This window comes from Sebastes umbrosus, chromosome 4, assembly GCF_015220745.1.
Source record: "Sebastes umbrosus isolate fSebUmb1 chromosome 4, fSebUmb1.pri, whole genome shotgun sequence".
NCBI classification, from domain to species: Eukaryota; Metazoa; Chordata; class Actinopteri; order Perciformes; family Sebastidae; genus Sebastes; species Sebastes umbrosus.
In genome coordinates, this window is record NC_051272.1 from 19563571 (window position 1) to 19591306 (window position 27736).

Here is a 27736-nt window from a genome sequence, read left to right on the forward strand (position 1 = left end):
AATTCAATGTTCTGGAGTGACTGGGCTCGGGTGTCTCCAGAGGGCTCCATAGCGCCCCCTAACGTACGCAGTTTTTCAGAGAAAGTTTCTTCGATCTTCACGAAATTCAAGTATGTCATTGCTCACGCCCTCATACCTGGATTAAATGATTTTGAGATTTCTTCGGCAAACAGGAAGTCAGCCATGTTGGACTTCCTGCGTGATTTTAGAATTTACGAACGCATATTTGAAGACTTTAGGATGCACAAAAATTTATGAAACTTTACACACACATCCAAACTAGTAATTACTTAATTTTAGTGGTGAAATTTTGCTTGGGCGTGGCATGTTGGCTCTCTAGCGCCCCCTTATGTCTTTCAGATTTTGAACATACCTTTAGGTACTCGAAAACTCATGAAATTTGGCAAGATGATAGACACCTGTGAACTTTATTTAAATATATAGCCATTAGGCTCAGTGTGTTTAGCCGGCTCTATAGCGCCCCCTAACGCGTTGAAATTTTAACTTTGTCAAAGTTGATCCGATAATCATGAAATTTGGTATGCATATCCCACTCATCATTTGAAACATATTCCTCATTGGGTTTCATTAGCTCCGCCCACCCGGAAGTCGGCCATATTGGATTTCATGTCACTTTTAGCATTTTATAGGCCGCGTACTTTAACGAACTCCTCCTACAGATTTAATCAGATCGATTTGAAATTTGGTCAGGACCATCTTAAGACCTTGAAGATGAAAAGTTATTAAAATCGTGAGTTTTCACTTAACGAGCGGAACGTGGCGTGGCGTCCATTTTGAGCCATTCGCCATGAAACAGGCAGTTATTGTAACTCAACTGTACATAGTCCGATCTGCCCCAAATCTCTCAGGTATGATGGTGGTCCAGTACTGATGACATGTATATGAAAAATTATACTCATAGCCCCGCCCCAAGACGTTAGCCCCGCCCCCTTTCATATCTCATGAACCGTTTATAGTAGAGTCTTGCGGGAGGTGTCATATCACTCAGCAGAGAGTGCCTGTTTCATTGGGGATGGTTAGCCCCGCCCCCTACACATTAGCCCCGCCCCCTTTCATAACTCATGATCCGTTTGTAGTAGAGTCTTGTGGGGGGTGTCATATCACTCAGCAGAGAGTGCCTGTTTCATTGGTGAAAGTTATGCCCGCCCCCTACACATTAGCCACGCCCCCTTTCATAACTCGTGATCCGTTTGTCGTAGAGTCTTGTGGGAGGTGTTATATCGCTCAGCAGAGAGTGCCTGTCGTAGAGCCTTGCGGCAGGCGTCGTGGCGCTCGTCAGAGTTTCGGCTTCACGGTGCCCGGCCGCGTCGGTCGGCGTCCCGCCAGCATCCTCGACGCGCAAGGGGCGAGGGCCCGTTCATCGCTGCTTGCAGCTTTAATTATTTTTGCATTGTCTGTGACTTATTGTTTTCTTGACAAAAAAAAAATTCTGCAGATTAATCAATAAAAAAATTATTGTTAATTGCAGACCTATTTAAAATGCAGTGTTTTGTCTAACCAAAAGTTAAAAAACAAACAAATATATTGAGTTTACCATCATGGAATACTTGGACAACCAGAAAATATTTACATTTGAGAAGCTTGAAGCAATGAGTTTTTGCCATTTTTCCTCAAAATATAATTTACAGTAAATGATTAATCAATTATTAAAATAGTTTCCAATTAAATTTCTGTCGAGCGACTTATCTTTTTTTTGCAAAGATTTGTTTTATTGAAAAACAGACGGTGCTTAATATACAGTGCAACTGCAATATCTGATATATATATATATATGCATGAAAAAATTAATTTAAAAGAATGAGAGAACAAAAATACATGTGTGTACAGACACATGTAAATGTACTTCAACATTCAAGTAAAATAGTAGTAATGATATATTAAACAAACAAGAAAGCAAAAACAAACAGACAGTTTTCTTGACAGAAAACAATAATTCTGGGCCTACGATAAGTGTTGAATATTTGCCAGCTATAGCGAAGATGTAGAATGACTCTGAACAAGAGTGTTTTACTCAAGAAAACCTTTGCAGGACACATGACCGAATCTGTGTGTGTCCCTTTTGTCATAAGACTATCAGGTTGTCCTGTTACCCTATTTTGCCTCTTTGGATTTATGTTAATCTCACTGTATTTCTGTCTTCCAGAGCGCAGCAATGGAGGAGACTGTCATTTGGGAACAGCACACAGTAACACTACACAGGGTAGGTATCAGTTATCCTCCCTCTCAGATGCTCTTTACAGCTGTTGATGTTGAAACGTCTCCTGGTCCCAGTATCTCTCTATCCTGCCTGTCTTTGCTATCTTTGCTTCCCTGCATTTTTCTTCCCTCCTATTTCCAGGATCATGTAGGAAGTGTGCTTACTGTGTACACAGTTGCAGGTGGAACAGACAAAACAGAGGAGTCATCACACAGAGCTTTACTTCTGTATGATTCTCTCGCCTAAGTAACCTACACCAAACTGCACTTTGTGCATGTTTTTGCATACAAGAAGCTAACTCGCTACAGCTATTAGTGTATGTGCTTGCTGGTAGTGAATAAATACTGACAATGTGTATGTTTTGTAATAATGTAGATTTAGTTTACAGTCTAATATAATGGTTCAATGGCATATGTACAAGTTGAGCATTTTTTTGTCAGTCAGCTGACCTTTTTATATTATGTTCAGTATTTTGAACCTCACGGACAGCGAAAGCAACATCCTAATCTATGTTTCTCTGTGTGCAGGCACCAGGGTTTGGCTTCGGGATAGCCATATCAGGAGGTCGGGATAACCCTCATTTTCAGAGTGGCGAGACCTCCATTGTCATCTCGGATGTGCTGAAAGGAGGCCCAGCAGAAGGCCTGCTGCAGTAAGATTTCATTCTATTATTGGCAAGCCCGGTCAGATTGCGAGTTATTAGTATTAAATTACCCTTCCTGCCACAGAGACTCCAGCATGTCGCATATCTCTGTGTCCCCTCTCTAGGGAAAATGACAGAGTCGTCATGGTCAATGCTGTCTCCATGGACAATGTGGAGCACGCGTATGCAGTCCAGCAGCTTCGTAAAAGTGGGAAAATTGCCAAAATTGTGAGTTTCAACATCCCATTATGAATTCCTTTAGAAAACTTTGAGTATTTTATGGTCAATTATGAAAGTAAAACAGGAACTACAATGTGTTGTCTTATGTATAATAACAAGACATTTAGAGATTTCTACTTGGAGAAACGTGCATGATGTACTGTAGGGAGTGATTGATTGATGTTACTGTAACTGATCTCATATCTTATTTCCTTTGGCCAGACAATCAGACGGAAGAGGAAGGTGCATGTCCCCATGGGCCGCCTAGGGGAGAGGGAAACGATGTCAGAGCACGATGAGGAAGAGGACAGCTATGACGAAGAGATATACGAGACGCGGAGCGGGCGCAGCGGGGCATACAGCGGCGTGGGCGGGGCCATGGGCAGGCGCAGCGGCCGGAGCAGCGGGCGAAGGGACAGGGAACGCGAACGCAGCGGCTCGCGGGAGAGGAGTCTCTCCCCGCGTTCAGACCGCCGCTCACACAACCTTCCCCCGCGTCCTGCAAAGGTCACACTTGTCAAATCCCGCAAAAATGAAGGTAAGGCTCACAAAGTCGGGGATAAAAATAAAAGGAGGGCACAAAGAAAGTTTTCTGAGGTAATCCAGGAAATCACCTGCCATTTTATTTACCCAACTATCATCAGACAGCCAGACTTTAAGGAGAGAATAAGACCTCCAAATCAGCATTGGTGAACTGCCAGAGTAAACAAAACTTGCCAGCCGCAGCAAAATCCAAGTTTACTCAAGTAAATCTAAGTAAAAGAGCAATTAATCTTCTTTAATCAGTACTGTTAATCCCAGTGGGAGCAGCGGCTTGACAGCAAAGTGCCGTCAGTGCGGTGTGGCCACGTGAACTCTGTGCTAACATGGTCTTTGTTGCTGTCGTTCACTTTGTAAGCAGAATATGGCCTTCGCCTGGCCAGCCACATCTTTGTCAAGGACATTTCCCCCGAGAGCCTGGCAGCCAGGGACGGCAACATCCAGGAAGGAGATGTTGTACTGAAGGTGAGGGAGACAAGACGCCTGGTGAACAAGTATACATCATAAAATATGAAACATGAAAACAATTGAACATTACATTATTTTATATTTTCTGTTTTCGTATTGATGGAGATGGAGAGAAGAATTATTATTGTGCTGGAATTGGCGAGTACTCGCTGTACTGCTGTACTAGTGTATTTTCTACTCTCTAATGTTGCATAACAGCACTCACAGTTGCAGCTTGATCTGCTTGATGTAGCTCAGTTCTTTTTACGTTTTGGAGAACATCTTAAGTAGCTTTATATGCAAAACAAGTGCTTTTTGAACTGTAGCTGTTCTGAATGAGTTGTTTCTCACATCCAGCCTTCTCTCACATGTCATGTTACTCTCTTTGAATGCCAGCACTTACACTTACTTGAAAATTCTGAAGCTTACAAATTGATTTGACCCTGACAGAGATAATCAGTGTTGCACTTAATTTCCATCTGATCTTGTGCCTTTAAGACAATGACTTTATAGCCTAAACTTAACTTCTTATATGACCATTTTATTGTAATAAAATGTGAAACAAAGATGTCTTCATTTGATTTCTGTTATTTTTAATTGAACTTCTCTGGCTGTTATTTATCTTGTCATGGCTGATTGCATCTTTCTCTGATTTTTCCCAGATCAATGGCACAGTGACGGAGAACCTCTCTTTGATAGATGCCAAGAAGCTGATAGAAAGGTCAAAGGGCAAGCTAAAAATGGTTGTTCAGAGGGACGACAGGGCGACCCTGCTGAACATCCCTGACATGGATGACAGCATTCCTTCAGCCAACGCCTCCGACAGAGACGGTGAGAGGTGGTGTTAAGTGTTGGATTCAGCTGAAATGAGGTGCAGCTGAACAGCCAGAAGTGTCCGTGTGTATTTCAGACCGCAGTCGTTGAACAGTGGCTCTTGTTTGATCAGACATTTCAGATATCCATTCTCTGGCATCCGACCATTCCAATCGATCGCATGACAGACATCGTAGCAGCCGTTCCCGCTCTCCAGACAGAAGATCTGAACCCTCAGACCACTCCAGACACTCGCCCCCACAAATCAGCAACGGCAGGTAAAGACCATCCATCCACACATTTATGTTTTAGGCTTTTCAGCTATCATGAAAACTATAATCTGTCATTTTCATGAAAATTCTGTTTTGCTACTTTATTTCTGCTACTTTCTCTCTCCGGTTGATATAAAACCGTTGCAATCCAGTACCAAAAATAATACAAATTTCAACCTCACAAAAAAAGTCCAAGAGAAAATGAACGTCTCCGTAGCAGTTCAAGGTTCTTTATTTGTCATATGTCAATTCCAGCAGTGACTACTTACCACTAAAGATGTTAGCAATTTCAACAAAACGAGATTACTACAGATCACAACCACTTTGATGGCCAAGTTTGTGACTGAAAGGGAATATTTTTTAAAAATATTAATATAGAAACAATTAATCAATTAGTAGCAAGTAATTTTTCAAGCATAGATGCCGTACATTCCTTTGTTCCAGCTTCTATAGTGAGGTTTGGCTGCTTTTCATTGTCTTATTTGATAGTAAATTGATCATTTTGGAGCTGTTTTTTTGGGGGGGGGGTTTACGTTTGGGAAAACAAGCTATTTGATGATATCACCGTAGGCTTTTAGGAATTGTGATCGGCACTGTACTATTTCCTTTCTTTTATGTTTTTGAAACAATTAATTGAGAAAATAATAGACAGATTAATCAATAGTCAAAATAATCGTTATTTTCAGCCTTATGTTAATACTAAAAAACTATTATGTAACTGATCTTGCCATAATGTCCGATCTGATCAACCTTGTCAATGTTTATTAAGACAGGCTCGTTTTGTTTTTTGGTTGTGAAGGACTTTCGATTTTATGTTTGGGTTAATAACAGCCATCAGCCCATTCAGCACTTCTGTGACTGTAACCTTGTTTGAAACCTCATTAATTCTTCATTTCAACTCAATAGAGCACCAGAGTTGTTCCCCTTTCACTCTGCTTATTGACCCGAGGAATATAAAAGTCAACTGTTAAGCTGCCATAGAGACAATCTTGGTCAAGATTAGGGTCAAAACACTGCTGTACTTAGTGTAAAAGTCCAGTGTTCAACCTCTGTTACTGTGTAATTTAGCGTCCTCTGCCATTTGGAACAAAACATTTTTGATACATCAGTTTAAAAAACTGCTAATTTATAAAATGTGGCAACTGGAAAAGTCTTTAAGATGATACCATATGCCAAACACAGCAAAACGCAACAATGCTTATAAGTACAGCCTCACCAACACTCACTTAATGAGATTTGTCTGCCCTTTTTATTCCCTTCATAAGACTCTACAGTTGGAGAATACCGTAAGTTTGTCACCATTGTGTGAGTAGTTACTAATAGTAGTGTTAGTAAATCCTGAATAGATTTCATGTAGATTAATAGACAAAACACAGATTTCCCTGACAAAGATGCATCATTTCTTTATTGCAAAGATGACTGTAACAGCAAATTATTACTTGATGGAATATTGCTGAAGTGGTGTTACACAACATCAATTATTCAGCGTCTTATTTTGACTTGAGATGACAGAGTCCTGTGAAAGTGTCACAGGATCCTCGTGTCTCCTGAATGTTTTGGTGGGCAAACCGCAAGTTTGGCACAAGGACAATATGGCTCCAACAATGAAGGAACAAAAGGCTGCCACCAACTATCAGTGTCAACTGTCTCCCCTTTTACATGTGGCTGAGCTTTCGTAGGATTCTTTCTTTATTTCTGTGGATGTCTGGCTTGATTTTGCTCTACTTCGGTTGAACAGATTGTATTTTGAGGCAATATTCACAATTATGTATGTGTGAAGTTAAAGGCTAACGTGGGTATTTTTCAACCAAGACCCTATTTTCCCATGTTTTTGTGTCTAAGTTGCTAATGGGGACAACAAATTGAAATTGGTCCAGTGTTGAGGGATAACGCTGCAGACGCTAAATGTGCTGTAATGTAATCGCTCAGGGCAACTCCTCACCGTCAGTTTTCATCCACTAAAATTGCTTGACAGGTTAAGATTGTTTTTATAAGAGTCTGACATTATGGAAAGGACCCTACAGAGAAATGAAACGTTTTTCTTTACCTTTTGCTTGATCCGATCTGGTCTGATCTGGTTTGTGTCATGTGACTTGTTGCCGACTATTGCTGACTATTTAGCTGATTTCGACAATGTGGATGTGACACGAGATTTCAGAACGAGACTTCTCCGAGACACAGTAACAAACAAACCCGATCAAGTGAAAGGTAAGGAAAACATTTTATTTCTCTGTAGTGTCCTTTCCATAATGTTGTCAGACGCTTCTAATAATAATCCCAGCCTGTCAGTGGCAAAAACAAACACTTATAGTGGACGTACATTGACGGTGAAGAGTTGCCCCGGGCGATTACATTGCAGCCTGTTTAGCAGCTGCCAACTGCAGCGTTCTCCCTCAATACTGGATCAGTTTCAAGGTTTAAAAAAAATACAGAAGTTACCCTTTAAGATGCCAAAACCAACAATGTGTTGTATTAGTTTATTTATGACACATCTATCTATTTATGACACTTAAGTAATTAACAGGAAGGAGATGTTTGGATAGGATATTATTGTTAATCTGAACCTGGATCTGTGACCTGTGACATTTTCTCTCAGTTCAGGAAGTTGGCAGTTAAAAGTGGGGCCTCCTCCTGGATGGGTTGAAAAAGAAGTTTGTTCCTCTGCAGCCAGTTCAAACATGGTCCTGCATGGTTACTTTGTCCCTTAGTTTGTGAATAAAGCAGTATTTTGCCAGTGAGCGGCCATGTGACCAGGAGTTTGGAGTCCGAGCCATAAAGCCTCCTTTGCATTTGAAACACATTGGGAATGTCAGCATTTCTCAAAACACAGGGAAATTCTGTCATCATTTACTGACTTGTAATTGGCCAGGGTCGCTGTGCATCAGGTTACGCGGCCTAACTGTTTTAAAACTGGCATCCAAGTCAAACCTTTGCTGGTGTACAGCCAAAGTCACACAGTGAAATTCACCTGGAGGACAGAATCCACTGTGACACCTTTAGATAAGCTGCTCTAAAAATAGAGCACAAAAGAGTGGAAGGACAAAGTGGTGACCTTCAAGACTACGTCGCAGCCTCAGACTGACCTGTTCTTTTCACCTGTTTTACCTTTCTCAGCCAGAGCATGTCCACTGCAGTCCTGAGAACATTTCATACAGTCTAGGTTTTGAGTTGAGTGATGTACGCCCTTGGTATTGTTGCGTGTAGTGAAAATGTAGCCTTAAAGCTCTCCTGTCGCCTCCAGGCTCTACATCTCCAGAATACACTATTTATAATCTCACATATTCCTTTTCTAAAGATAAATCGTACTAAAACATCTATTTTTGTCTGCAGTCACAGAAGTCGTGATGACGAACGGATCTCGAAGCCGGCTTCAACACCTGTGAAGCTACCAGAGGAGGTTCCTCTGCCCAAACCGAAGGAGTCAGCTATTGCTAGAGAGGAGAAACCGCTCCCGCCCCTCCCAGGTCAGTGATAGAACAATCAGCCATTAAACCATTGTGTGTAGGTGTAAAACAAATTTAAATCAGAACTTGAAGCTGTAGTAGGCGAGATTGGAGCAAATATGATTAAAAGAAGTTATCTTTATAAAACGGTCGCTATATCCTGACAGTAGTACATGTAACAGGTAACCTGAGAAAAATCATGTGCCTCTGTGTCCTCTGGTGCTCCTAACAGCATCTGCAAGATCTCACATACTGGAGAAAAACAAGCAGTAAGAGCTGATCTGAGGTCTGCTATCCATCTGCCGTCTATGAGAGCCGGCTGTCAATCACTCGCGAACTCCGACCAAACGGTCAAACTAGGCAGTGCTGATCAAATACGAATCAATATTCTGTTACTGCAATGCTTATTTCTCAGAATAATCTTGTAGTGCACGGTTAAGCTGTAAAAAATTAGAAAGTTTGTGATGCCGCCGCCATTGTGAAATCTGGTGATGGAACGCCAAGTTCTGGTCACATGACCAGAGCACAGCCAATAGGAACGCTCTCTCAATGAAATGACCTGTGATTGGTCAAAGTCTTCCATCACGGGCTAGATTTTCTGAAGCCTGAAAACAGAGCCATGAGGAGGAGCAGAAGTCTAGTTTTCTCTCAGAACACTTGAATTACAATATGCTGAAAGGTTATTATGGAATTTTTGCCCAATGATGCCAAAAACATACTGCCTACTGCCATTTTAATACATAGACATGTTAGTACACCCATAATTTGTGTCGTGTACCTGTGAGCAAATACAACATATTGGCGTGGGTTTCCCTGTCCATCTTGAGCAGCAGAACATTAAATGATTTCATGATAGTAAAATGAAATCTTGTTTTGAACCAGTCATTTTTGCCCTTTTTAAAAGCACGACTACCGAGAACAAAAAAAAAGTTAAATTGAGACGCCTGCTGAGCCTGGCTGAGTTTGCCTGGAGCCAAGTGAAAATAAACCGTATGAGTTGATCGAGTCTGACGTTCCTCCCCAGCCTGCAGCACTCTGCTGCCTTTCTGTTTGACCTCCCTGCTCGGGACACTCTGTGCCTTGAGTGTGTGTGTGTATGTGTGTGTATGTTTGTGTGCAAGCGCCTGTGTGATAACACTTTTTCTGTGTGTGGCTTTGAACAGTCGTGTTTATAAATTAGTGTATTTGTTTAACATGTCAGTTTAACATATGTGTCTGCGGTGTTGTTAATTTGTTTGACTGTGTTTGAGGGAGTAGTCCTTTGTTTTTAAACCTGTTCAGTGCAGTTTTAAATGTTCATCTTTCTGTTCAGAGCCCAAGCCGGTGTATGCTCAGCCTGGACAGCCAGATGTAGACCTGCCAGTCAGTCCCTCTGATGCCCCTGTGCCAAGCGCTGCCCATGACGACAGCATCCTACGGTAATATTAACAGTATAATATGTCATACCATCAAATATTAAAGTCTTTTGAGATTTTGGGCTATTTTGCTTCCATAACGTGTCTTCTTTCAGACTAGTGGAAAGAAAACATCCAAAATACACATTTAGGTGTTTATTTTACTACTTTGTCTATTTGCATCTGTAGATTTCTCCTATATTCACCAAAGGTTAGCATTAGATAATGCGTCATTTGTATATTTAAACATGACATTTCAGAAAACTTAATATAAAATAAAAAAATAATTGATTTTTTACCCTATTAACTTGTATTTTCTTGCATGGCTGTTGACTGTATTTTCTGATTTTATGGAATGATAAAAACAGATATCCAAAATTCCCTATGTAGAAACCTTTTTCTCGAATACGTCAACAAAATAAAACAAGAATTGTGAAACTGGCTTTATCCAATGTTCAGATTTCTGTTCTGTAAATGTATGCAAATTAGCACAAATTTTATAATATAATTCATAATTTGCATATTTAAACATACATTTTCAGAAAACTTGTAATACAAAAAATAATTGTGTTAATGTAAATAATCAACTGGGGAAGTTTCATGGTGATATCTTTTAGTTACATTTTTTACCTTATCCACCTGTAGTGTCTCTTAAAATCGACAAAACAAAAACTACTGAGACACATAAACTCACATAACAACAGCACATCATGGAGCAGCACTTAACAGTTTTCAAAATGCTCCCTCAGTTATCTATACAAAGCACTCTGGCTGCCTCAAGGCAAAGATTTCAATGCTGTTAAGAAATGTGCATTTTGTAGCACAGATTGGTTTGCTGGCAAGTTGAATAAGCAGCTTTTAATATGACTGGATGCACAATTATCAGTGTGTTTACTGTGGTTATTTTTGTCTTTAGCAAAACTATTGAAATGTATTCAAATGTTCTGTAGGACTGTATCTTTCTCTTTCTACAGAACAATTTTACATCTTTGCTTTTGTAAGCTCACTAAAGAGTAAAATGTCTCAACAAAGGAGAAACCTGGCTGTCATCCAAGAGTCACTCAGCTATTCATAAATTGAAGTTAGCATTGGAAAGAGGCAAATGCCATCAAATGGTGTCTAATCTAATCTAAATGGTGTCTTGTCTTTATTCCTCGTCCTCAGGCCAAGCATGAAGCTGGTGAAGTTCAAGAAGGGGGAGAGCGTGGGGCTGCGGCTCGCTGGGGGGAATGACGTGGGCATCTTCGTAGCCGGAGTGCTTGAGGATAGCCCAGCTGCTAAGGAGGGCCTGGAGGAGGGCGACCAAATTCTCAGGGTGAGATACTTTATTTTATAACACAGCAAGTGTTAAACCTGACAGCTGAAACCAAGTAGTTGGTTTTGAATTTAAGAGTTGTTGCAAAAAGTTACTCGTCCAAACTTAGAGCTGTTATTCTATGACACAAAGGATTGTTTTTTATTCTTCTCCTTGTTTTAACAATGGGTACCTGATAGTGACTGTAAACAGACATGTTTTATGGGGTATGCGTCCTCAAGCTTTTCCCTTTCTAATTCATGGTTTTACACACTAGCTGCTCCAAAATTCCTGTACCTCCAGGCTGGTCTCTTAGCGATGGCCTCGAGGGAGCACACACAAAAAAACTGTGTTTCCTTTCGCTGCGTTTGTCCCATTTCCTCAAGGCCATATATCTCGCTGTTTGTACCTCCTCCTCCTTTCTCCGAGTATAAAGAGGAATGGCTTGAGTTCTTGCAGTGCAGTAAAACCTGCAGTTACCCAGGCAATACTGAGAACAGGAAGAGCAATGTAAACCTTTATCTAAATAGAGATTCACACCTCCTGTCACACATGCTTTGAACAATGAAGCCTACTCCTTAACTTAACTTTTGGAGTTATTCTGTGGAAAGCATAAAGCAGTAACCTCTGTGTTCCTCAATTCCAGGTAAATAATGTAGATTTTGCAAACATAATCCGAGAGGAGGCGGTGCTGTTCCTCCTTGACCTTCCTAAGGGTGAAGAGGTCACCATTCTGGCGCAGAAGAAGAAAGATGGTAAGTGAAGTGAGTAAGGAGATGAGACGAGAGATTCGTTTCTATTGGCTGCATCGGCCCGATGTTTCTGACTTTCTCTCTCCTGCTCAGTTTATCGGCGGATCGTGGAGTCGGATGTTGGCGACTCCTTCTACATCCGGACACACTTTGAGTACGAGAAGGAATCTCCGTACGGGCTAAGCTTTAACAAGGGCGAGGTGTTCCGTGTGGTGGACACCCTCTACAATGGGAAGCTGGGCTCCTGGCTGGCTATTCGCATCGGCAAGAACCACCAAGAGGTGGAGAGGGGCATCATTCCCAACAAAAACAGGTGAGGGCATCCTGACCAGTGGGCTACCTCCAGGTCTGAGAAGTGATGCCAATGTGGAAGTGCCCTAAACTTGCATTCTTTCTAACAGCCAGCAGGGGGCGCCAAAGTCTGATTGTATAGAAGTCTATGAGAAAATGACCCTACTTCTCACATGATTTATTACCTCAGTAAACATTGTAAACATGAGTTTATGGTCTCAGTCATTAGTTTCAAATCTTTTTCAATACAGCTGATGTTCATTTAGTAAATTATGGTCCCATTTAGAGTCAAATAGATCATAAAGCAGGGGATGCTTTATGGCATGGCTACCTTGTGATTGACAGGTCGCTAACACGGCGTTGTCCAGTCTGGGAATTGTCTGTTTTCTTCTTACAACTTTAATCCTTTCACAGTGTGTTTTCAGTTGATGAAAGTTAATTATAACCTCTTTGGTTGCCTAAAAATGTCTTATTCAGCGTTTGGTCGTGCTTTGCTCAACCCTCTCGTGTCACTTCTGTTTGCAAAAAGCCAACATGGCGACAACGAAAATGATGAACTCAAGGCTTCAAAACGTCAGTCCGCAAACCAATGGGTGATGTCACGGTGACTACGTCTACCTCTTATATACAGTCTGTGACCCTGACAGACATGTGTCTCTCCTCCGTCAGTTATCTCAAAGAGCGACATGCTTGATAAATGTTTGTCACATCAGTAGACCGTCAGTCCCCTTATTTAAATTAAATTTGTTATGATTATCATCGCCATGTAGTGTCCTTAGGCATTGGCAGTGTTGAGGTTAGCTGTGCCAAATTTATGACACATCCATTAGCCTGTGTTACATTAAGAACTGTCTCTGTCTTTCTGCCATTTGTCAACAGAGCGGAGCAGCTGTCCAGCGTGCAATACACTCTCCCCAAAACAGCAGGGGGCGACAGGGCTGACTTCTGGAGGTTTCGTGGTCTTCGCAGCTCAAAGAGGAATCTTAGGAAGAGCAGAGAGGATCTCTCCTCCCAGCCAGTCCAAACAAAGTTCCCAGCTTATGAAAGAGTTGTACTGAGAGAGGGTGAGAAATCTGTCTGCTAGCCTATAAGTCAATGTGAAACTAAAGCTGCATTCTGAGTCTGTTAATGTCTATATTTTTGTGCAGCTGGTTTCCTGAGACCTGTGGTGATATTTGGGCCGATCGCTGATACTGCTCGAGAAAAACTCGCCAGAGAAGAGCCAGATCTTTTTGAGCTTGCAAGTATGTTTGTATGCATACTGCACATATATTGTCAATAACATCAACTGACAGTTTTCTTCATAAATCCCTCTAACCTTGTTTCCAGAGAGTGAACCGAGAGACGCAGGAACAGACCAGCGTAGTTCAGGAATCATTCGTCTTCACACCATCAAGCAGATCATTGACAGAGTGAGTATGTCTCCTTGTATCATATGAAATGCATTGTAGGTTTTAAGATTATTTTGTGACAATTATATTTTCCATCCCTCCTCTTTCCTGCCTTTATCTTTTGAAGGACAAACATGCTGTCCTCGACATCACCCCGAACGCTGTGGACAGACTGAACTATGCTCAGTGGTACCCGATCGTAGTCTTCCTAAATCCCGATACTAAGCAGGGTGTGAAGAACATGAGGACCAGACTGTGTCCTGAGTCCAGGAAGAGCGCCAGGAAGCTCTACGAGAGAGCCATCAAACTGAGGAAGAATAATCACCACCTGTTCACCAGTAAGAGGGCAGAGAGTGTCTCTTTTACATGTTTTATTCTTCATGAAGTGATTGTGACTCGAAAATATTCTCTTTTAGCCACCATCAACTTGAACAATATGAATGACGGCTGGTACGGAGCTCTGAAAGAAACAATCCAGCAGCAGCAGAACCAGTTGGTGTGGGTGTCAGAGGGCAAGGTGAGAGACGGTTTCGTCATTCCATTTCACTGAACAATATTTTTTCATTCCAGTTAGTGTGACTGAGCGACACATGAGATGATTATTTCTCCTCTCTGCTCAGGCGGATGGCACTACAGAGGATGATTTGGACATCCATGACGACCGTCTGTCCTACCTGTCTGCGCCAGGTAGTGAGTACTCCATGTATAGCACAGACAGCCGCCACACTTCTGACTACGAGGACACGGACACGGAGGGCGGAGCGTACACAGACCAGGAACTGGACGAGACGTTGAACGACGAGGTGGGTCTGCCCACGGAGCCTGCCATCACCCGCTCTTCCGAACCAGTGCGAGAAGACCCACCTGTAATTCCGGACACCCCTGGTTACCCTGGATACCAGCACCCTGTGCAGCCCGACCCAGCCAGTCGCATAGACCCTGCTGGGTTCAAGATGGCCGCTCCGCAACAGGTAACGTTCATATCTAGCTTTGCAGGCTGCACCCGTCAGAGATGGATGTATGGCTAAAAGTACTGCAGAGCTGAGGAATAGCTCCTTTGTGTTCAGTGTTGTGTCCTGACCTTTGTTAAGATTAAATGCCCTTTGCTAAGTGATCAACATGTTTTAGAAGCTACTGGTATGTTATCTACTCTAACCACATTCACCGGCTGGTGTAAAACTGATTCAGTGAAAGGAAGAAGATCATGGTGTTGGGGTGAGCTGTACTTTGTGTGCCCTTGGCAGGCTGTGTTATAAATGTCTCTTAACAATACTTCACAGCAAGATGAGGCTGCTCTGCCCATGCCCTCGTTGCCTCCGCCGGTGGTAGCGCCCCCTGCTGTTGAGCAGCCTGTACAGCTTGAGGGTATGCACCTAGAGGAGCCGCCTGCTGCAGCCGCAGCTCCTCAGGCTGACTCACTTAGCAGCCCCAGCCCTGCCCCTGAGCTTATTCAGCCCCCACCGTCACCACATGAACCCCACCCGTCTGGACCGCCTGGTCCAGAACCAAAGGTACCCGCTGTTTCACCAGCCACTCGGACCGGGCCTGGGCCCCAGCCTGCTGTTTTAACTGCCTGTCTTCTCGCACATGCTTTCCACTCGCTCTCTGCATGACATGCCCACACTGTGACTCACTGAGCCCACTGTGTGCCTCTGGCTCCCAGAGAAAATGTGTGACAGACTAGTCCACATGCACCACAGTGGGCTGGGAGACCAGAGGGACCGGTACATCTGAGTCTTTGACCAGGGTGAAGACATCCACAACCAGCCCTAACTGTTGCCTCTTACTTCCTTTGCATGGCTCCTAATGTTTTTTGGGTTCCTTTCAGCTTTAACTCTCTTCTGTAGATGAACGATAGTAGCACTTACAGTGGCATCGTAGTGGTAGATGTGTCGTCTGTTGTAGTGCCAGTAGTTTGACGTTGCATTAGATGCAAACTGAATGTTGGTTGCATGATGAAAGCTAACCTGCAGACAGTACTCAAGCAATTTTCCCAATGGAAACACAAACTTACATCAGCACACTGCATTGTGTCTTCTGTTTAGTAGTTTTGTCCGGAGTAGATGCCAACAAATCAGCCTTCTTCCATAGGAAGTACTGTAACTAGATTTGCTGTCTACAGGCTACACATCATATGTTTGAAATGAGGCCTTTCAGAAATGTGCAAATTGCTTGTTAGATCACTATTTATAAAATGTGTTAATGTGTAAAACCCAGTTGTGTCCCTATGGATTATTATCATTCTTGAGAGGCATCTTGTCAAACAGGCATTCAGAACTGTTTTTGAATAATGGACAAAGGTTTGCTTGTGTAATTGCACTTTGAATTGATGTTTGTTTAAGTATACAGTAAAAGGATTTATTTTCTAATGATTTGGTCAATGTTATACCTGTTCAGTTCCTCAAGGTTTCAGTTTATATCCCAGTATTGAATTTGATCTTGAAATTATTTTTAAGCTGGTGTTGGGAAAGCATTTTCCCCGACTGCTTTCTGTCCTCCAACATGGTAATTGTTAAAATCTCAAAATGATGACGATGTAATGGATGTATTCATCTAGTGTTGTTTCTCCACAGATGTACAAGAAAGATCTGTACAATATGGAGGACCCTGTGCGAATCAACCATGGCCTGAAGCAGTCTCTGAGCTACTGTCACCAGCCGCCGTACCAGGACAAACAGCCATACCGCGAATACGACCACCCGCCTTACGGATACGATGGAGGCGGCTACACAGAACCAAAGCCTCACAACACTGACTCTCACCTGCACTACGACAACCGTGTGCCTCATTACAACGAACAGTGGCCCCCCTATGACCAGCAGACCTCGTCCTCCCAGCCTCCAGGGTACCAGCCAGGCCACCAGCAACCCATGGGCTACAACCCCCGGTCTCCCTACGACGACGGACCAGGGAGGGACTACAGCCCCCCTCAGCCGCGCTACGACGAGGCCCCACCAGGGGGCTACGACAGCAGACGACGCCACAGTAAACCTGGGCCCATTCGTTATGATGAGCCCCCACCCCCGCCCCCAGGTGGCTACGATGCCCGCTCCCCTTATGAGGCAGAACCTCACGGCTTCCCCATTAATTCACCTCGATCGCCGGAGCCCCCAAAGCAGTATTACAGTGACTCTGGTCTGAGGCCCACCTACATTCCTGGGCCTCCAAACCGGGGCTTCAAGCCAGGGATGCACGACACTATGATGAACTCTGAAGCCACAATTCCCCCTCCTAAATCAGAGACCCTGCCCTCTCCAGGTGACCCAGCGATCTCTCCAGGCTCCAAACCCCTCCCTCCTCCACCGCGGGAAGACCTGGACGAGGACCCGGCCATGAAGCCGCAGTCGGTGCTCAACAGAGTAAAGATGTTTGAGAATAAACGGTCTGTTTCTATGGACAGGGCTAAAGAAGGAGGAGAATCAGCAGTCAGGGTAAGTTCCTCACAGAGGTGTACAACTGTCACCTCAATGGGTCAAGCTTATGCTATGTAGCTTACTTATCACATTTTTCACCGACGTGTGTGACTGTATTCAGATGGTAGACCAAGTATTGTGAACACGTCATAACTCTACATTTTAAACTCCAAACTAACTTTATCTAGGTTATAAACATTGCCAACAAAGAAAGATACTGTAGCCAGAGTACTTTCCAAATGAAAAAATTACAGCGCAGTCACACACTCAAAGAGGTAGATAAGAAAATGGAATAATAAAAACTAACATTTTAACTAGAAGCTGAACTAAACTAACTAGGACCATACTCTTAATCTAAATATACTAGGGCTGTCAAAGTTAACACTATAATAATGCGTTAATGCAAATTCATTTTAACTGCACTAGTTTCTTTAACGCAACTTGCAATTTATGCTCCAAATAACGCTACAAAAAAGCATGGCCATTTTCAAAGGGGCCCCTTGACCTTTTACCTCAAGCTATGTGAATGAAAATGGGTTCTATGGGTACCCACGAGTCTCTCCTTTATAGAAATAACCACTTTATGATAATCACATGCAGTTTGGGGCAAGTCATAGTCAAGTCAGCACACTGACACACTGACAGCTGATGTTGCCTGATGGGCTGGAGTTTATGATTTGAAAGCAAGCATATTTGCCCACTCTCATGTTGATAAGAATATTAAATACTGGATAAATCTCCCTTTAAGGTACATTTTGAATAGATAAAAAATGTGAAATTAATTTGCGATTAATCACGATTAACTATGGACAATCATGCGATTAATCGCAATTAAATATTTTAATCGATTAACAACCCTAAAATATATACCACAATAGTGCCTGGTACAAGGTGGGTCATGTTGGGCTAAATGTCAGATGGGAGCCTTTGTTAGCTATTAAAGAGGTTTAACAATAAGTACTTGGATATGAAAGTATTTCAAAGCAGCACGAGATAACCAAAAAAGCTCCACAGAGGCCAAATTATCTTTTCCCAAACTGCAGATGCATCTGTCAAAAAACTGCAGAACTGCAAGACTCGAAACTGCAAGCTTGTTTTTGTGAGATGATCGTCTGTTTTGTAATCCTCTGGCCTGTGCACACACAGCGCACAGTGCTAGATATCCATGTGCATGCAATCCATTCATGTGAACAAAAATCTGGATCAGATGCAAGAAGCACTAAAGAGACGCCTTCCCTTTGCTTTTCAGCCTGCAGATGTTCCTAAACCTGTGAGTGCACCTGGCCCAGTCCTCAAAGCAAATTCCCTCAGCAACCTGGAGCAGGAGAAATCCACCTATAGGTATGTAGTCCTCATTACAGCACCCCAGGCTGCAGAGAAGGTGGGTGAAGGACAACTCTGAGATCCTTGCAAAGGCTTCATTTATTGCTGTTTGAGCTCCACCAAGTGGACACAAGTCACTGTGCAGCAAGCCAGACTGGTGTGCAAAGACACAAAAGGCTATACTGCAGCTGCCCTTACAAAGTACATACTGTTGCATGCAGTATGAATACAATTGGGACACACTACTTTGTCATAACATTGAGCCTTGAACTTTGACTCTCTTGCACATATATCCGCTGCGCAGAGGATTGTGGGTCAGAATAGCCAGAAAAGCATGAAATGCGACCGGATGTAGGAGGACATCCTGGTACTTTTGGCATACTGCATTTGACATACTATGTATTGGGACATACTAAATATGTTTCTGGCATACTAAATAGTATGATAGTATAGGGCTGTTGTGGTGAAGGAATTTCCCCTGCGGCGATAATGATTATCTCAGCAACGCGATGTGCGATATTATTGCCTTTTTGTTTTTGCAAATTACCTAATTTGTCCTGATTTTAGTGCTGTATAAATAAGCTTTATTGTTAGGTTATTATTTGGTATATTGTTGCTTTTTAAATGAAAAATATTACAGTTTTAAAACTAATTAAATGTTTATTGTTGGGTAGAAAGTGAGAGTGACATGTGCAGAGTTTGACCCTTAAAAAATAACCAAATATGCAGCGCTCAGCACAGAATAGACGCTCAGTGCCTCATCACGCTCCTGCCGTTTGTAGCATAGTGTACATACGCGGTGCTTCCCTCGCAAAGAATTCAAAAAAGAAAAGAAAAAACGTGAATAAAGCAGTTGTGGCGGTTGATTGCCATCCCCTGCGGTTGGCTTGTCAATAGCGCAATATTGCGGTTATTGGACAGCCCTATGGTAGTATGGGTATTGGAACATATTCCAAGTGTCTACTAAGACTACCAGTTCTGCATGTTAGCAGGGTCATTAGGAACCTCATTGCTCCCTGCTGTGGTCTCATTGCCGTCCTGAGCTCCTCACCCTGTCTGGGATGTCCAGATTGTTTTCTAACATACTTGATTAATTTCATGTCATTGACTCGTCTTCAAATGAGCGCATTGTTGGTAACATCAAGACTGAAGTGACAATCAGGATTTATGAGATGAGTTCCATCAAAACGTTTTCCAGCGGGCTTCTGGCCAATCCTACTGTCTGTCCCTGCTGTTTAAATCTCTGCAGCTATTTTACTTGTTTCTTTTTGCTTCCTCTGCAGGGCCCCCGAGCCACAGAAGCCCCATACCAAACCCCTGGATGATGTAATGCGTTCCAACCACTATGACCCAGATGAGGATGAGGAGTACTATAGGAAGCAGTTGTCCTACTTTGATCGCCGTAGCTTTGACAGCAAGGCCATGGGCCAACCCAGTCCTGGCATCAACCGTTTCCATGATATGCCCAAACCAGCTCAACTGTCCTACCCTTACAACAGGTAGAACTACCCACTCATGCCAGCACTGTTGGCTGATGTACAAAACTCCTCAGCTCTTTAGGTACACCAGCTGCAGAATCATAATTGTTAATCGTATTGTTTGTGTCAACCTACTGCAGAGTTGAGTCTGTAGAGAAGGTGAGTCCAGTGGAGAAAAGATATGAACCCCTTCCTCAAATCAGCCCATCAGCACAGTATGGGGCCCCCGCGTCCGCCATCCCACCCAACACACTGCCCAAGCTCAGCCCCGGTGACGGTAAGCTCTCTAACTTTTCCTGCCTGACTCTCAAACTTCATCATGTACTTATCTTGTGTACATTAACATTGTAGAGATGCAAATATGTCATTTCTGTTGTTAAAAGGCTGCAACTATCATTATTATTTTAGTATTTTTATTATTGCTTAATCTGCCAATTCTATTATATAATTTAAAGGGCGGGTCCATTCTTTATTTATTTTTAGGGTTTTATATCATTTTGTAGCTTCCCAGTGGAGTTCCTTGTGTATTCAAATATGAACATTCAAATTTTGGTCAAAGTATATACAGTATGTTTTAGCGTCAAAATGCCATTTTCCCAAGCCTTTCTAAAACTTTTTCCCACGTAACCTGACGTAGGTTTCTGCATGATGACGTTGCTACATGTACAGTATATATACAGCCTTCTAGTCAGTGTATTAACGTTAGTAACTTAGATGGCGTTCCCAGTTTGGAGAAGCACACGAACAAACTCTCCAATCGATGCAGCGGTAAACCAGCAACTGCGAGGTTAAATTACTGTATTTGTGAATATAGTCTGGTAGCTTTGAATACCGCGATATAATGGCTTCAGTTTCCCATCGGAAAGGGCTGTCTGACGGCAAGGTAAAGCGGTGAATATATTCTAAATATAGTGTAAACTTAAACTGATATTGATATTTTTTAGGTGGCTAAAATTAATTTTTCTCCTGCTCACGTCGACAGCCGCTTTACCTCGCCGTCAGACAGCCCTTTCCGACAGGGAACTGAAGCCGTTATATCGCTCTCTTCAAAGCCACCAGTCTATATTCACAGAAGCTGTAATTTTACCTCACAGAGCGCAGGAATATACATTACATTACCCCACTTAAAAAAATCCAAACTAACCCTTTCAGTTATTTCCAAACTTAGCACAGCTAACTTTGACTCAGGTAGTGCTATCGTTCATATTATTCATAACCTTATTGATTAGCTTCGATTAGCTTGCTTTGGTAACCTACGTCACTGCTTTTTGCAACGACTGAGTGGGTGTTTCCATTCGATAAAAACTGAACTGAACGCAGAAGGACCCGCCCTTTAATATACTGTATATAATGTTGTTAATATAACAAAACAGTTTTATTGTGCTTACTGTGAATAAAATTAAAGTTTGACAAAAATTGTATCCAAGTGATTGTATCTTCCTTCATACATTTCCAGGGAACTCCGTACCCGAGCCGTTGAGTTCACCCATTCCTAAACCCGAGCTTCCAGCTCTCAGGCCAGCCAGCAGGGACGAACCCACACCAGGTGGCTTCCTGCCCCCGAGGGGCCTCCCCGACAAATCCCCGGTCAACGGCACTGACACAGCACCCCCAAAGACGCTGGCCGCTCCCGCTCCAACTAGCTATAACCGCTACGTCCCCAAGCCGTACACCAGCTCAGCCCGGCCCTTCGAGCGCAAGTTTGAGAGCCCCAAGTTCAACCACAACCTGCTGCCCAACGACACACCGGTGAAGACGGACCTCCTCAGTATGCCCAGCGTGGTGAGCAACAGCGGCGGGAAGCCTCAGCTGTCACCACAGCCCCTGGACCACGACAGTGGCCTGGACACCTTCACACGCACTATGGACAACAGGCCCAAATACCAGCACAATAACATCAACGCCATCCCCAAGGCCATCCCTGTAAGGTGAGAAACTCATAAATTGTATCATCCGGCAGCAGCAGGAAGTTCTCTGAGGGTAATTACTGAGCTGCTGAAAGACAGAAAGAGACATGTTTGTTCACAGGGGGTTTGTTCTTGTGTCCTCTGCTGTGCAATATATTCTCTGCCTACACTGTTATGACTGATGATGCCGACTTCTGCGCCTCCGTCCCTCAGCCCCAGCACGCTGGACGATGACGACGAGGATGAAGGACACACGGTGGTGGCCACCGCCCGGGGGATCTTCAACTGTAACGGAGGGGTCCTGAGCTCCATCGAGACGGGCGTCAGCATCATCATCCCCCAGGGTGCCATCCCCGAGAGCGTGGAGCAGGAGATTTACTTCAAGGTGTGCCGGGACAACAGCATCCTGCCCCCCCTCGACAAGGAGAAAGGTCAGTCCTGTCTTTATATCCTGAATAATGTCAAGGAAAATACAGTCACTACATCTCGGAGAAAAACAACACTTGAAGTTATATAACAACCACGATAAACAAGGGAGTTTGTTACTTTTTAGTTTTAGAGCTAATGCAGGATTTAACTAACTTTGTCATTTTGTGACAAAGTACAGTTTACACTTCACATTGATGCTGCTGTACAATGAAACGAGCAAAGAACTCTACATATCTCTATGAGAAGAACAGGTTGATATAAAAGCCCTAAAGAGGTGGAACAAATGAAATAGCTGATTTACAGGTAAGACAGTGGTTACGCTGTCAGAGATTTGCTCTCAAGTAAAATAACATCCATGCCAGCAGTTATATTTAGAGGATTTTTTTTTTAATTAACATTAAGCACCTGGGGTTTGTGGTAATTTAATTAAGCTGGCATGTGAGTTAACAGTTAATTCTCATTCACCATGAAGGCCTGACTCCATTCTGCCTCCTGATTGGGTAATAAATAATCCGCTGCGCTGATTAATTCCTGCATGTTTAATTTGTGGAATTTAAATCTTGTTGTGTGTCCGTGCAGGAGAAACGCTGCTAAGTCCGCTGGTGATGTGTGGCCCGCATGGACTCAAGTTCCTGAAGCCGGTGGAGCTGCGCTTACCTCACTGTGCGTCTATGACCCCTGATGGTTGGTCTTTTGCTCTAAAATCCTCCGACTCCTCGTCGGGTACGCTGTCCTCTGTCCTTTTGGGGTCTTTGGGCTGGCTTTTGTGATTAGAGAGGAGAGTTTCTTGACTCATTTTAATCATCTCATCTGTTTTCCATATTCCCCTCACTTCTTTTTCATGCATGTGCTGTTTGGAGATTTGATTTTTCTTATTTTTATGCTTAATATGAACTGAGGTGCCGTGTTTATTCCAGTCTCGGGCTTCCAATGGTTAATGAAATAATACTTCAATGTCACTAGAGCTAATTCATTTAGTCGTTTAATAGATTTGAGTCAGTCGATGGAAAATGTATTAACTATTTTGATAATTAATTTAGACCTTTTTTGAGCAAAAATGCCAAACATTACTTAAGTTCCAGCTCCTCAATTGTTGCTACCTTTCTGTCTTATATGACAGTAAACTAAATGTCTGTGGGGACAAAACAAGACATTTGAAGTGACTCGTGACGGCCACATTTCACTATTTTCTGTCCAATCCTGAAACAATAAATTAAGACAATAATAGATTAACTGGTAATGAAAATAATCATTAGTTGCAACCTTAAATGCCTTTTACATTAATTAATATTGTTAAACATTGTTATATGACAATAAAGTATTTTGAACAGCAACATAATGTTGTAGAAGGCATGTAGTTTATATGAGTTTTTAGAAAACGACTCTTTGTGAATAGATTTAAAAGCTTAGAAAAGCTAAAAGACTATTAGCTGTTTATTATGTCATCTGTACTACGACCATCATATTAATTCATTAATCAAGATGCTTAAATAATGCATGATGTATGATGATCGTGTCTCTGTTGGTTTATGAGATAAGTGAATCATCAATTAATGAATGTTAACTCGCAGTACCTCACCAAATTAGCTGGAATCCAGTTGCATAAAAAAGGACATTTCAGACACGTGCGTTTGGTCAGTTCTGAAAGAAGAACAGTAACTACATCGGACCTATTAATACATTGATTTAGTGGACATACATTATGTAATCATTGGCAAATTAGTATCATGACATGACTTTATTTTAGGGAATACAAGTCAAGCAGGTAACTGGTTCTATAGTCTCACATACATTCGACCGGAAATACGTCATCCAGAGTAGACTCTCATCACCGCGCCCCCTTTTGGGGGAAAACAATATCCCGCGTCCCTCGTCAACGTCAACAGAGTAAACAGAAGAAGTTGAAACATGTCTCCAAATTTCTTCTTTAAACAAACCGGTAATAGTAATAATGCTATGCCGAAGAGTTGCTGTGTAGTTTTAAACCCAAAAACGCTGATCTCAGATTTGTTCCCCTGCCGGTTTTTTATCCCCAAAAAGTGACGCGACCTTAGCATTTTGCAAAGTACGCGTATATGCTGGTCTGTATAGCCAGACCTATCTCCACAGCACTGTGTCAGCACTAAAGAAAGGTCTGGCTCCACACATTATCATTCTGGTAAAGGGGGAAAAAACATTCTGGCTTATTTGTATTTCTTTAAACTTATCACAATCGTGTTGGGCGGCGCTAAGCTCAGGAGGCAGCGACGGTGCAAAATAGATAGCACAGATAGAGGAAGAGGAGGAGAATGCCAGTTGAAATAGGCGTCCAATGTCAGGCTTATACCCACAGTGTACATCTGGTGAGTCAGACTACTTCTATTGTACGGGTGATCTTGTGCGATGTAAGGATAAATACATTATCTGTTTTGTTTACACTCAATAGAACTATAGCTATTCAAATAGCTTTAGAAGACTCCACAGATTTAGCATTGCATTCTTACGACATTGTTTGACTCACAATGGACGGTTAAAAAACAATCCAAATTGATGCTGCAGAACCAGAAATAACGTAATACTTCTTGTCCACACTTTCTTCCTCCTTGTCAAAACCTGGTGCCTACATTACCCACAATGCAACTCCAGTTACCGTAAACTAGTAGCAGCTAAAGTCTTGTCTTAAAGACTTCTATAAGAACTGGTACTGTTGTGCTTTCAGAGAGGCTGATCAGGTGCACTTTTCTATGGAACTGGATTCCAGCTAATTTGGTGTCAAATAAATTCCTGTATGAAGTAACTGAGTTAACATTCATTCAATTTAAATGATCCATTAAGCATTAACTAATCACGTAAACTCATGGTGAGCAACGGGAATTAATTTCCTGCTTTAATGTATGCATTGAATCATCATCAGTCGTGCATGTTCTTATTGAGACTTTTGTTTAATGATACATCTATCAGAATGTTTCTTTTTTTAAAGAGGGAGGGAGGTGCTCCAGCAGCTGACATCATGTCTCTATTTCCTGCAGGTGATCCCAAAACCTGGCAGAACAAATCTCTCCCTGGAGACCCAAACTACCTGGTGGGTGCAAACTGTGTGTCTGTGCTCATTGACCACTTCTGAAGAGGGCAACAGCTGGCCTGTTACTGAATGTGATAAACATGGGACCTCAGTTGCCCCTGCCGTGCTCCACCGTGGCGGCGTGCACGAAGCTCGATGAGGTATGAACCTGATACTCTCACGTTGTTTACTGTGCCCAAAACTTAAAAAAAGAAAAAACCTACTCACACAAGGAGAGTCGGAGGAGTCCAGCATCCCCAACGCTGTTCTCTTGTTCTTTTCTTTCTTTTTTTTCCGGTGCTTTCAAGGCTTGCAAAAAATAAAGATTAAAACAAGTAATTTAAACAAAGGAACTGAAGTTGGAATGCATGACCAGTGCCACAGACTGAATAATCTCGTTTTCACATTTTTAGCTAATTTTGTAAAAGGTCAGAGCGGTGCAGGAAAAAGGAGAATTTTGGAAACTCGTTTAATATTGCAATGGGATTTTTGCGTACTGTAAAAAAAAAAAAAAAAACACTCACAAACAGCAAAGTTGGTATATGCAAAACTTTTGTTTGTGAGTTCTATGGTCATGCGTTTCACTCATGAAGGATCTCTGAGGACTTGAGAAATGCTGAGCCTGACTCATGAAGGAAGCATCGTATAGATGAAAAAATAATAATAAGAATGAAGGTTAAGTATTAGTATCAGACGCCCGTTTGTTCTGACGGGGCTCTCTCTGTTTAAAACTGATGTTTTGTAGCAATGTTTTACCGTAGATAAATATACTGACTTGATTTTACAAACTCCTGCTGTCTAGAGATCTATGCATGTGCTACGACTCAGGTCCAGAAGCCTGCTACTACTAAGTTCAACACATGAAAATCCCATCGTACACTGCAAGCAGTGATGCCTTATCTGCATATTAACTTTTCAGTGAAACTTTAAAACATCGGATCCTTCAGTTATAGCGATCACTACGAAAGAAAAAGTTGTCTCTGCATTTTCTCATAAACGGTGAACTTGGATTTAGCACACGAGAATAATTGAGGCTGATGAAAAGGTATGCTTTCTTTTACTGCTATGCATATGAAGTCTGAGGAAATACAAAAAGCTAGAAGATGTTTAAATTGTGGCTGTACATATTGCTAGTATATGGCCTTGGTTCTATGTAAATGAACTTTTGTACATCTTTGTTATTTTGTATAAAAGAGAAAACGTTTGTTAAAAAAGAGAAAGCGGTTACATTGGTTATGTTTGTATTCTGGTTATACCCCTGAGCCTTGGAACTGACATAAGCAGTAATAAGTCTGACTTTTCTACCAACATATACACACACTACTTAAGGCATTTTTAACAGTCAGAAAACTTTTTATTCTTATTTACAAAATAGAGAAGTGCTTGGTTTAAATGATTTTAAAAGATGTACTTGAGGGGGTCTGCTGTGAAGAGTGGTCCCTTCCTTTATTTGTGATACTGGATGCTGTATTGTGTGCCCTGAAATGTATTTTTGTACTAATAGACAATTTATTATGGCACATCAGTACTATTTTCTTTTGATATGATAACACTGCTTCAACCCAACACTAGTTTATTTTCCCGTGTGGCTGACATTTTTATTTATTTTGATTTGTCTTCGGTTCAACTTGTTTTTTTTTCCTTTGCGACACATTTCTAAGTATACCACTGTATTAATAAATAAATTCATTTTTAAAGTAACTGCTGCTTGGGTTGGTGTGTTAATGTTGATCTAAACTTCCAGATGTTTCGACACACCCCGGACTGTTTTTCTGTCAAACCGCTCAGAGGAATCCTTTGTGGTTTGTGAAGTTGGCGAATATATTGTCAGTATGCAACTCTTGATTCAAGTTTTCTGCCATTCACAGCTGCTTCCCAATTTATTCCACATGTAAACTCAGTGAACTGAATTGTCAGGTGGATTATTCTGCTTACACTAATATAAATCCAGCGCTGACAGTCTTCATTTAAAGATTAACAGAGTTAGTGGCATGCATCCTGTTGGTTAGCTAACCACAACGGCATTTTATGTTCCTTAAAAATGAATTTCCTGGTGTTTCTGGTTCACTGACTGTTTTAAGCCAGAAATAAGTTACTTTAAAAAAAAAAAAAAAAGATGCACTCAATTGCCAGTTTATTAGGTACACCTAGCTAAACCTAGCTGAAGGTTGTAATATACAGTTATCATACCTTCGCACAGGCGACAGCCATGGCTGGATGTGGCATTATGTTTTCAGGTTGTCCGTCAGTCCCATTCACCTGAAAGCGATATCTCAGTAATGCCTTTTTACTTTTTCTGACATTTTTTGACATACTATACTATCACTTTTTTAAAACTTTTTTTGACATACTATACTATGACTTTCTTATTTTTTTTTCTTGACATATTATACTAGGACATTTTTGAAGAAAAATTGACATGCCTTACT

The 27736-nt window shown here is 42.0% G+C and overlaps 1 protein-coding gene across 12 annotated transcripts in view; it reads left to right on the plus strand.

The window, feature by feature from the left end:
- Nucleotides 1-27008, plus strand: part of tjp1b (tight junction protein 1b) — a 97983-nt gene extending 70975 nt beyond the window's left edge. For 3 of the 12 annotated variants that reach the window (XM_037766255.1, XM_037766262.1, XM_037766264.1), the window contains 28 exons: nt 2165-2221; nt 2746-2870; nt 2987-3089; nt 3303-3618; nt 3979-4085; nt 4730-4898; nt 5014-5158; nt 6418-6438; nt 8483-8616; nt 9908-10013; nt 11154-11304; nt 11930-12038; nt 12129-12348; nt 13206-13390; nt 13475-13570; nt 13656-13738; nt 13845-14055; nt 14134-14234; nt 14338-14688; nt 14998-15228; nt 16291-17148; nt 18380-18471; nt 19737-19952; nt 20072-20208; nt 21388-21859; nt 22052-22269; nt 22847-22990; nt 25276-27008. In XM_037766255.1, the coding sequence (XP_037622183.1) occupies nt 2165-2221; nt 2746-2870; nt 2987-3089; nt 3303-3618; nt 3979-4085; nt 4730-4898; nt 5014-5158; nt 6418-6438; nt 8483-8616; nt 9908-10013; nt 11154-11304; nt 11930-12038; nt 12129-12348; nt 13206-13390; nt 13475-13570; nt 13656-13738; nt 13845-14055; nt 14134-14234; nt 14338-14688; nt 14998-15228; nt 16291-17148; nt 18380-18471; nt 19737-19952; nt 20072-20208; nt 21388-21859; nt 22052-22269; nt 22847-22990; nt 25276-25370 (5253 nt within the window). In that variant the 3' untranslated portion in view covers nt 25371-27008. The remainder of the gene's footprint in view (nt 1-2164; nt 2222-2745; nt 2871-2986; nt 3090-3302; nt 3619-3978; nt 4086-4729; nt 4899-5013; nt 5159-6417; nt 6439-8482; nt 8617-9907; nt 10014-11153; nt 11305-11929; nt 12039-12128; nt 12349-13205; nt 13391-13474; nt 13571-13655; nt 13739-13844; nt 14056-14133; nt 14235-14337; nt 14689-14997; nt 15229-16290; nt 17149-18379; nt 18472-19736; nt 19953-20071; nt 20209-21387; nt 21860-22051; nt 22270-22846; nt 22991-25275) is intronic. The other 9 variants (XM_037766256.1, XM_037766263.1, XM_037766259.1 and 6 more) reach the window with 8 other exon arrangements.
- The last annotated feature ends 728 nt before the right edge of the window (nt 27009-27736 follow it).